The sequence below is a fragment of the Glandiceps talaboti genome, chromosome 11, assembly GCF_964340395.1.
Source record: "Glandiceps talaboti chromosome 11, keGlaTala1.1, whole genome shotgun sequence".
In the NCBI taxonomy this organism is placed as follows: Eukaryota; Metazoa; Hemichordata; class Enteropneusta; family Spengelidae; genus Glandiceps; species Glandiceps talaboti.
This window is the reverse complement of record NC_135559.1, coordinates 6,410,764-6,423,042: the sequence shown is the minus strand read 5'-3', so window position 1 is coordinate 6,423,042 and position 12,279 is coordinate 6,410,764. Positions and strand designations below refer to the sequence as shown.

At 36.0% G+C, this 12,279-nt stretch overlaps 1 protein-coding gene across 1 annotated transcript; it reads right to left on the bottom strand.

The window, feature by feature from the left end:
* Window positions 1-7,577: 7,577 nt before the first annotated feature.
* On the bottom strand, window positions 7,578-12,279 carry LOC144442816 (protein unc-93 homolog A-like). The gene is made up of 3 exons (XM_078132188.1): window positions 11,639-12,279; window positions 8,773-9,046; window positions 7,578-7,813 (listed from the first exon to the last, which is right to left on the bottom strand). Exons 1-3 carry the CDS (start codon window positions 12,275-12,277, stop codon window positions 7,587-7,589), a joined length of 1,140 nt encoding a protein of 379 aa, XP_077988314.1. The 5' UTR covers window positions 12,278-12,279; the 3' UTR covers window positions 7,578-7,586.

Genomic DNA, 12,279 nt, shown 5'->3' with positions numbered 1-12,279 from the left:
TGCACTACACTGCCCTACACTACAAGACACATGTGCACTACACTATACACTGCACTACACTACACTGCACTACACTACACCACACTATGCTATACTACACTACACTGCACTACACTGCCCTACACTACAAGACACATGTGCACTACACTATACACTGCACTACACTACACCATACACCACCATGCTATACTACATTACACTACACTAGTACTGCACTGCACTACACTACACTACACTGCACTGCTCAACACATGTACACTACACTTACACCACTACAGTACACTATACATGTACTATGCTACATTACACTACATACTACACTACACTGCACAACACATGTACATTACACTAAACACTGCACTGCACTATACTATACTACTCTACATGACACTACACAATACATGTACACTGCACTGCACTGTACTACACTACACTACATGACACATATACAATACACTATACACTGCACTATGCTATACTACACATGTACACTACACTATACACCAATACACTACATAATACTATACTACATTACATTACACTACACACTATACACTACACTACACTACACTGCACTACACTACACTACACTACACTACACTACACTACACTACACTACACTATACCATACTACACACTATACTACAATACACTACACACAACACAACACTACACTACACATATACACTACACTATGCACCACTACACTATGCTATACTACTTTACACTACACTACACTACACTACACTACACTACACAGTACTACAGGACACATGTACACTACAACATACATCACTACACTATCCTATGCTACATTGCACTACATACTACACTACACTGCACAACACATGTACATTACACTATACACTCCACTGCACTATATTATATTACACTACACTACACTACATTATACATGTACACTATACACTACACTGCACTACACTACACTGTATGGCACATATACAATACAATATACACTGCACTGCACTACACAACACACATACACTACACTATACACCATACACTACACTATACTACATTGCACAACACTACACTATACTACACACTATACTACACTACACTATACTACACAACACTACAATACAATACACTGCACTACACTACACTCCACTATGCACTGCACTATACTGCACTACACTATGTACTGCATTACACTACACTAAACTACACTACACAACACTAATATACTCACTATACTACACTACACTATACTTCACAACACTACAATACAATACAATACACTACACTACATACTATATTACACAATATACTACATTACACTACACTACACTACACTACACTACAATGTGCACTGCACTACACTATACTATGCACTGCACTGCACTGCACTACACTACACACTGCAATACACACTATACTACACTACACTACACTACACTACACTACACTACATACTACAATATACTACATTACACTACACTACACTACACTACATTACACTACACTACACTACACTACACTACACTACACTACACTACACTACACTACACTACACTACAATGTGCACTGCACTACACTATACTATGCACTGCACTGCACTACACTACACTATAATGCACTGCACTACATTACAATATAATGCACTGCACTACAATGCACTCATCATTGCACTGAAGTACACTAAACTATAGCTAGCTATTGGAACTTGAAGGTCAAGTTCTGCAGAGTAGTGTTGTGAATGGTTTCACATTAGCAGCAGTGCACTAATTTTAGCATTAGTTGTTTTTTATTATTACTTTGAAATTTTTTTTGCCATTCAAAACAGTTTTGCATTTAAACCAGATATCAAACAAACTTTAAAAAAGAAAAGAAAAAAAGCACAAAATAATTAAAGAAGTAAATAAATAAATAAATAAAAACTAACACTACAATTATTACAGCTAGTTATACATCTACTTACAATAAGTTGTCAGTTGCTGTTCTTGCCATTTTTCAGTGGGCAGGCATTTGTTACTGATCAATAACAGGAGGGGAGTAAACAACTTAGGAAGAATTGAGGTGGGCGAGTCCTGATTTTGATACTGTGGGAAGGGAAAACATTGTGTAAATCAAAATAAATTGTTTGTATAGTGGAAAGCAGAAACATTTTTCTGGTGGGGCGTGGGTAAGGGACTGGTCAGTTTCTTTGGCTGGGGGTGGATTGTTAATGGGGTAACCCTATTTTGACAATTGTGCACAGGGGGAGGGGTCATTGTGTTTTGGATTTTGATGGAAGAAAAATCCATGAGTCTACAGTGGCATGACCTTGTCTGAACATGACCTTGTCTGAACTGTGGAATTTTTTCTTGTCCCTGTTTCCTACTTATACTCATTAATATCACTTCACCCGAAGTGACACTCAAACATAACTATACATATACATGTATTACCTACCACATTAGTTACAGAACATCATGTCATATAAATACTCAGGTATTTCACAATGGCAAATATGCCTCACATATATTGCACTTTGGGGCAAAAAGTTGAAAGTTCCTTAATGGTAATCTTCCCAGATAGTTTATAAAAGAAGTTAATCTAAATTGTTCTACTCTTCAGTATGAAGGGATTAATACACATTGTATGCTTTCTATTTCCGACACTACATGTTATCGACACTACAAATCACCACATCTCATCAGATTCCAGTTTCTATTATACCTAGTAGGTATGAGCACCTGAAGTTCTCAAACATACCAATGACTCTATATCTGCAATAGTAATGCCAACTCTCCCCTTGCCAATGATACAACCATCAGATATGCTGACCTTTACTACCATGATATCGATAACTTTTCTTAAGATCATACTTCAACCCTATATGTATAAAGAATAGTTCAATTTCTGATACTTGATGGTGCTGTCTTGTAAAGCTTGGAGGTTATTGTCTGAAGGGCTCTGAATAGCCTAAATGTTGGCTTTACAAGTCAAAATCCTCCAGAGCTCCAGGACCCCAATGGCCTATGGAAAGTTGACATATCCCATCTCAAGCCCTTCCCCTACTTTTTTACTGTCAAGATGTTATTAAACTTAAAAAATGAAAATTTCAACCCCACGTAGTTACTATAAGTACATGTTGGTGCTGTCTTCTAAAGCTTGTAATTATTTCACAAAAATGATCTGAATAACCTGAAAATTAACTTTGAGTGTCAATAAACATCCATATCTTCTAAGACCCCCATGGGACGTGTACATATTTCCAATACAAAGCTTTCCCCCTACCTTTTACTGTAAAAATGACATTAAGTTCTTTTTGAACATATTTACCATGTAGTCGCTAATTTAGTATCATGCTATCATTTACAGTATTTAGTTAAGCAGTCCACTCTGAGTCACGATCAAATACCTATCATGTAAATATGATTTATGGGAGGGTTCACTACGTTTTAGAATTGAGTGACCGGGGGGGGGGGGGTGTCAGCCTGTTTTTAGTTTTATAGAGAGAGGGTTCAGTGACTTGTCATCAGCCTGATGGGAAAAAATCCACCGACTGACTACCCCAACCCCTCCTCCTCCCCCCCTCCCCCAGACGGAGAAACTGACCAGTCACTAAATCATTCACAATATTGGGTGGACAGGAGCTAGCAGGCAAGTTGAATCCCAGTGGGAGGGAGGAAGGGAGGGCAGATGTCCTTCACCACCAGTGGGAGGGCTCATAAGAAAAGTTAAACACCCTCTCAACAATTTTTCCTGAGGGGTGATTATATCAAAACAACATCTGAAACAGCATATAAATTCATGGAAACCACAAATCTGCCTGTACCTGAGTTGTCAGTTGTCATCTGACCAGCCAAGCAAACAGTCTTTCAGCTTAAATGTAGACATGTAAAGTTTCTGTAACATTTATGATTAAGTGTATGGTTTATATATAGTACATGACCAACCAGATACAGCTGCAGCACTCGGTGGGAAGACTATACTTAAGAAGCAGTCATCGGAGATGACTCAGTCCCACAATGGATGTTTTCAGAGAATTGCCACAAGTCATGGTAGTGTGATGTATGAGATTGTATAAAATATAGTGGCAATGGCATTGTAGGACAAAGTATAATTGATGTAATATTTAGATACATTTATTTAATGTTTATTTATTTGTCTATTAATCCCTGTTGTTATCTTTCCAATATAAGTGATCGTTTGGCTGTTGTCATGGGTGTGGTCTAGGTGCTTGGCACATGTACATACATTTTTGAATGTTATTCAATTGTCTATTAATACATATTGCTATCTTTGCAATATACTGGATTGTTTGGTTGTTGCTATGGGTGTGGTCCTGTTGCTAGGGATATTTACATACATTTCTTGAATGTTTATTCAATTGTCTATTAATAACTTGTTATCTTTGTAATGTGCATGATCAGTTGGCTGTTGCTATGGGCATGGCCTTGTTGCTAGATTAATTTGCATACATCTAAAAATTTTGTTCACTTGTCTAAAAATCCCTATTATCTTTGTGAAAAACACCACCGTTTGGTTGTTGCTATGGGTGTGGTCATTGCTGCTAATGAGATTTGCATGCATTTTTTGAATGTTTACTCACTTGCCTTCCTGATGATGTTATTTGACCAAAACACACTACCATTTGATTATTGCCAGGGGCGTGGTTATTGTTGCTAGGGCCAAAATGTTTTACAGAAAATCTGCGAATAACACTTCTAAGAACATTCCCACCGAAGTTCAGGCCAATCTGCCCAGTAGTTTTGGAGTTTAACTTTTTTGAACAAAAATCATGACATGGCCCTAAGATGGCTAAATTGCATCATATCCCAAAACAAACTGACGTGCATATGTAAGTCATAGTCCATTATCCATTTACTAAGTTTGAAAGAAATTGGTATATGAATGTCTCAAAGAAATGCCCCGGACGCACGGATGGACGGAGTCTAATCTATAAGCCCCCGTCCCGGACTACGTCCATATTTAAGTTAAACTAACCTTGTTTACAACTTGAACGGCTCCTTCTTTCTGGGTGCCTTCGTTCTTATTCGAAGGAGAGATAATTGGAATGTATGGAGACGACTTAGATAACCACTCTTCACGCTGTTTACGAAATGTACGTCTCCTACTTTTTGGTGGATACATCACATGGTTGTCTGGTCAGTGACCCGTTGATCGTCGATTTTTTCCAATGCGATCTTACAGCCACGCATTTCGGCGTGATTTGACCCTGCTGGAAACTGTATGTGTGGCAGACGATATGTGTGGCAGACGATAATCGCAGAAAAGTGGTACTAAAGAGCCATCCCCTCGCCTCGTTCTGATTGTAAATAATACGTTGCATGCTGGGAGAACCGGAAAGTCGCCAGAACTAGAAAGTACTACCAGTACCACCGCACTGCATATATCCCAGCAGCCCACGTCAACTACGCTCCTAGAGTATAGGCTAATCGTGTGGTTACTTTCGCTTTGTTTGTTTTTGTTAGTTTGCTGATTTATATATGTGTGTGTGTTTGTTTGTTTGTTTGTTTGTTTGTGTGCTCGTTAATTACCTTCCGTAAGGAAGGTTATATATTAGGGATGAAAAGTCTGGTGGCGTGTGTGTCTGTTTGTCTCTGTCATCGTTTTCTCCAAAAAAACTCTGGATCAATTCAAACGAACTTTGGTGCACATATTCGTTAGGGTAATGGCTAGAAATGGTTAGGTTTTGGTACACGCTCATGAATATTAATTAGATATTTAAATAATTACCGTTTTTCAGGAATTAGGCTATATCTTAAGAATGTATGCTTCAAATTCAATATAATTTGGTACATACATTAATGATAACAAAGTGTATGTGTCATATAAAGTTTGATAATATAGTTTTTAGTTTTAATGACTCATTTGCATAATTAATTATTTTCAGCAATTAGGCTATATCTGAAGAATGCATGTTTCAATTTCAATATAATTTGGTACATAAATCAATGATAACAAAGTGTATGTGTCATATAAAGTTTAATAATATAGTTTTTAGTTTTAATGATTCATTTCCATAATTAGTATTTTTCAGCAATTAGGCTATATCTTAAGAATGCATGCTACAAATTCAATATAATTTGGCACCTACTTCAAACCAAACAAAGGGCACATATATGTCCTGAAAAACGTCTTGATGTAGCTTTTAGTTTTAATGAATCATTTGCATAATTAATGATTTTCAGCAATTAGGCTATATATGAAGAGAGCAAGTTTCAATTTCTATATAATTTGGTACATACATTAATGATACGAGTGTGCACATGTCTCATTGCTTATTAATGTAATGCTTAGTTTTAAAGGGTTATTTGTATAATTTGTGATTTTTTTTAAATTAGGCTTTATCTTAAGAATGCACACTTCAAATTCAATATAATTTGGTACATACATTGATGGTAACAAAGTCCTTGTGCTACATAAAGTTTGATAATATAGCTCAAGTTATAAAGACTCATTTGCATAATTAATGATATTCAGCAATTAGGCTATATCTTTAGAATTTATGCTTCAAATTCAAAATAATTTGGTGCATATTTCAAACATAACAAAGTGTACGTTCTGAAAAGTGTGTTGATATAGCTTTAAGTTTTAACGAGTCATTTGCATAATTAACGGTTTTCTGTCATTAGGCAATATATGAAGAGTGCAAGCTTTAAGTTCAATATATTTTGTTACATACATTCATAATACCAGGGCACACGTGTTTCATAAAGCTTTTTGATATAACTGTTACCTTTAATGAGTCATTTGCATAATTAACGATTTTCAGCAATATGGATATATCTTTAAAAATGTAATTTTCAAATTCAATTAAATTTGGCACATATTTCAAACATAACTAATTGCACATATGTTATGTTGCATTCAAACAATTATTGTGTGTAGGAACGAAAATCTAAAGAATTTTCCCTTAGGAAAGGCATTCAGTTTAAATGTGGTTTTGTTTTATTTTAATATCTTCGTTATTTCATACATATCCATGTCGCTGATTCTCACTGTGTTTATCAATATCACCGCAAACGGGCTAATTTTCATCATGATAAAGAATGTATATATACATAATTCATATGAAATGTATGCTGAACTGAACAGCTAATTGAAGGTATTTCCACACTTTTGTACGTGTCTAAGTCATATCAATTACGTACTTGATTTTAGTGGAAGGATATCCTTGAGTGATACGAATATATTACATAATTTACATGACATCACAACTATAATACAAAACGGTCATCTTGATTGGTTAATTAGGATGACCTTTGTGACGTAGACAACCACACTACAAGAGTCGCATACAAAGTGGAAGAGAAATAAAACCGTTCGTTTAAGGACATTTGAAAGATGACTTCAAAGTTGCAGTTTAGGTAGAAGTGAGCCACTCTGACGCAGGTCATGAGGCAAGGGTCAAATAAGCCAAATAAATGACAAAAACTATTTAAGTTAGGCATTATGATCTCATTTAAGACTAAGTAAACATTAACAATATATGTAAATTGTAATTTTACAACATTGATTTTATTTTGAAAGTACAGAAGGAAGTAAATCCGCCATAGTATTGTTTACATTCTTTTGGTGAACGTACGTTTTTTTTTAGTAAGTTCTCTTTCTCATTCGAGTGTCACTTGATCACGCTTCACTTCTCGATGATGTACGAATTCTAAGATGAAGTATAACATAAACGACAAAACTAACATGACAACCAACAATGAAATCTTGATGTAAACACACAAAAATAGACTTAGTGCAAATCCTAGGGAAAATCCAACTCCCATCCACAGCATCTTATTGGCAAAAGCAGCTTCCTTCATGTTTGGAAATACCAATGCGTGCATAGCTAGAAAAAGAGAAGGAAAAAGAAACGAAATACTAATAATTAGACAAAGTTTTGAAATAATACAGGTGCACACAAATACACTTGATAAAATTGAATGTTCTTTTACATTCAATTACATCTAAAATAGACTTACATTCAATTACATCTAAAATAGATTTACTTCCTTCTGTACTTTCAAAATAAAATCAATGTTGTAAAATTACAATTTTACATATATTGTTAATGTTTACTTACAGTCTTAAATGAGATCATAATGCATAACTTAAATAGTTTTTGTCATTAACACTGAACTTTCCTCCTGTTATTGGGCAATGCCTGTTGGATGCTTAATAAATAAATCAATAAAATAAAAATAGACGCTGCAAACCCAATGAGGCAACAAAGATGTTTGTTTCCGATAAACATAATTTCTCGGCAAATAAAAGGTAGATATGTCGGGATTTTAGTTATTTTACATTTTATTTTTTTTATAACTTCGACCCAAAGACAAGATACTCGTTGGTCACAATACTTCCGTTACAGTTGATGAGGTATAAATGAAATAAATGAATACAGTTATGTGATTCAGAAGTAGACAGACACAATAATTAAGCAGACTGTGCTGTTATAGGCTGAAATGACATCGTTTCTCTCTGGAATGTGATTAAACAAAACGTACTTTGGCGAAAGATTTTACAGTACAGGGCAATAGAAGTGAATTGTCATAATGTTACAATTTTCCCCGTGTAAAAAATGTTTATGGTTGTGGCTTAAACTAGGGTCGGTCGGGTTATCGAAAACGCATTATTTTTTTTATTTGGCCTTAGTACTCCTGACAAATACGTGCTCCCGGCCTCACCAGTATGTGTATCTTCTCTGGTACTTTCAGATCGATATACATGGTACATATGGCGATGATGAAATTTGGATTATTGATTATACGTCGATCGTTGGTATTAGTAACAATTTTGATGTCTTACTTGTAGCCTCAAGCATAAAAATGCTGTCAGCAACTCCACTTAAAGCGAATATGATGAAAAGCAGTACCAATGTCATGGTATTATCTGCAGGTTCCATAACCAATAACAGTATATAGCAGGAAAGTAGACACGTGAATGCAACACCCATCATAATGACTCTTCCCCGGGTATTTGCCAGCTTACTTGCCAGAAATTGAGCAAACATACTTGTAGTACCATAACACATGAAGATATATCCAACCATATCCACTCCAATGGCACATGAAATGTAAGACTAGTGAATTAAAACACACATGTAAGTCCTTACCCTATTAACACATCGTTTTCTTACAGCCTTCGGTGAAGTGAATGGCTGAGATCGTGTCACGTGGTATGTACTATACTGACCGATAGTACTTAATCTTAATTTCCATACAACGGGCACTACTCTTTTTCTATTATTCCTTTGGGCACTGTTAATGTAGCTCATGGACCCTGCTGGTGATTTGCTTTGACTAGAATCATTTGAGAACTATTTTGCAACTACATACATCATATCACCACTCAACTTGGTTGATTGTGTTATAAAACTTAGGGACTGGACAGAATTAACAGGGGGTTGGCTGGTGCTTTTCAAAAATCCAACACATAAAAAATATAAGACCCCCTCGACAATATGCACAAAAAATTCTGACCCCCGTACCATGCATGAAAAAAGTGACCCCCCTCCCGTATTCAAATACAATGAAATATACTAGATATTACTACTACAACAATTACACATGTGTACAACTTAAAAAATATACAAGAGCTTCAAGCACAATGTCTTGGCTTGGCTTAGAGCTCTTTTCATACAGAAACAGATTCTGAAGTACAAGGTTGTGCTGCTCTGAACTGTTGTTGTAATAGCTGACTGCATATTGACATTCTCTGGATAAATGACACGCAGCATATGAGATATCCCACAATTCTGTCTGATTCTAGTCCTCAAACATTGCCTCTACCTATTATTGCAAATTTCTTATGTACACTGGATTCTGAAGCAGATAATTCAACAGTTTGGCAACATAGTTTTGTTGTTTATGTCCTATTAATTGCCAAAAATTCAATAACATTAAAAAGAAACCATTTTACTAAAAGGAGATAACCAAGGCCTTGTTGATGACGAGGATGATATGGATCCAGAGTGCTATGATAGTAATGATGATTCCGAAGAGGGTGTTGACAGTGATAAGGAGACAGTGACAGTGACATGAGGGTAGTAGCTGAAAAAATGTCTGTTATCTGTATGAAATGTGTACAGTTTATACATAGACCCTTTTACAATTTTACAATTTTATTAAGACAGAGAAACATTCCATTTAGGTATAGAGTGTTCTTAGACTAGTTTAGACATGGTTCGATTTAGACACGTTTTACTGTATGTATGTTAGTGTATAGCCTGTCTCTCATTCAAATCATTAAATGTTGTTTGGTTTAGAGAGGTGTTCAGTTTATACATAGACCCTAAAGCAAATGGACAAGTCACTTAATTTGGCATTCTTTTTTAGGTTTACCAGGGTATTTTAGATGTTGCACTGTTGGTAGTGAGATTCCCTTTGTGGTATGCAGTAGTGGACTTGTCCATTTCCTCTAGGGTCTATGGCTTATTGAGGTATACATGTATTTTACAATTTGTAAGCAAAGAAAATTTTTTAGGTATAGACAATGTTCTAGTTTAGATATTGTTTGGAACTCATGGTCATGTAACCAATAAAATGTTCATTGTTTGAATTACAAAGAATTTATACATCTCTATTTTGTATTAATAGCTTGTCTTTTATTGCATATTACTGTAGAAATTATTTAACTGTCCGTTTTGCTAAGTTGTAGCAGACAATTACTATTAACCTTGTTGGTTATCAGTTGGAAAGTGAACAATTGGCCCCATGGAACTCATTAAGACAATTTTTGGTCATTTTAGTGTCAGTTTACCCTCTTGTCTAGCTGTGGACTCAAACTTCATTAATTACTAGTATCATATTACACATGCACACATACACACAGTGTTTTACACAACAAAATTCTTCATAAAGTTCATTTATAGTTCGATTTTTTTATGATTTTGATAATGGTAAATGATTAACAAATTAAATTTCCTTTATGTTGTCATTATTTATATCAAAATAAAAAAAAAACACTAGAACAAGTCATTGAAAATGACATAGTCCCCGCCATGATTGGGTTTTAAGGCACTGGCAGTTTATGTTGTCATTTCCAAAGCTAGTTAAAACCTTGGCCTCATATGGTTGTTTTTGATATCAATACTCTGTTCAAGCATGTCTGAGTTATGGCTTTGGACAAGAAAACTGCACCAACAAAATGGCTACCAGGCAGCCATATCGGATTATATCATGACGAAAATGGTTATGCACATGTATGTCATAGAACACTGTGCTAATACCAACTTTGAATGAGATCTGTTCAAGCATGTCTGAGTTATGACTTTGGACATGGACAATTCGCAAACAAAATGGCTGCCAGGTGGCCATATTGGATCGTATCATGAAACAAATTGGCGTTTGAAAGTTTGCAAATAATTGGTCCTGGCATCTCCAAGAAACGGCTCCGGACGGACAGACAGACGGACAGAACCCAATCCATAAGTCCCAATCCTGGACTTCGTCCAGCGGGGATTAAAAATCAGTGACCCCCCCCCCCCTAAATGCATACACAAACAGTTGTGACCCCCCCCCCCATTCACTGCGCAAAAAATAGTGACACACCCCAAAAATGCACCCCCCCTGTTAATTTTGTCCAGTCCCTTACTTTGATATTTGAGAACTGAAGCACAATGTGTAAATTTTTAGATTTGTTTATCTATATCACTAGTAATCTGACTAATTACCTTTGGAACGTCTCCATTAATAAAAGCCAAATGCATGCCATAGAAGAGAGACACTGGTATCAACATCATCATCCTATAATTGAACCACAGTCTGATAGTCTTTCCAAGTTCATTGAACGTCTGTCCCTTAGGCTTTCGTGAAGTTCGCTTCTCAAGATCGTCCACAAAGAAAATCACTATGCCAACTGCAGCTAGTCCAAGGGCCACATAAATGCCCAGTAGTACGTATGTTAACTTTTTATCAGGGGGGTTGCAATAAGTTGTCACATTACCTCCTGTTTGTTGGCAGTCGCTGGCACCACACGTATAGCTATCAATGCTAGTTTCTGACGTTGATGTTTGGTTTGTGTAAGAGTAATCACGACTCCTGTAAATTATTGCTGGGGGTATAAACGATGTGACAAAACTCATAAAAAAGAAAAATGTCAATACTGCCATAGCTTTGTTGATCATTACATCTGATGATTTGCCTGTATACTTAGCAAGTAATTTACCAACGGTGGTGATATAGCTTGGCTGTGCTGTCCATAGAAGTGACGTTCCGACACCGACGATAATTGAAGCAGGTATCATTGTATACCATTGTGGGTAGAAGTTGGCAATGGTGTATACGACATAGCATGCAGGACTCCATGTCATTG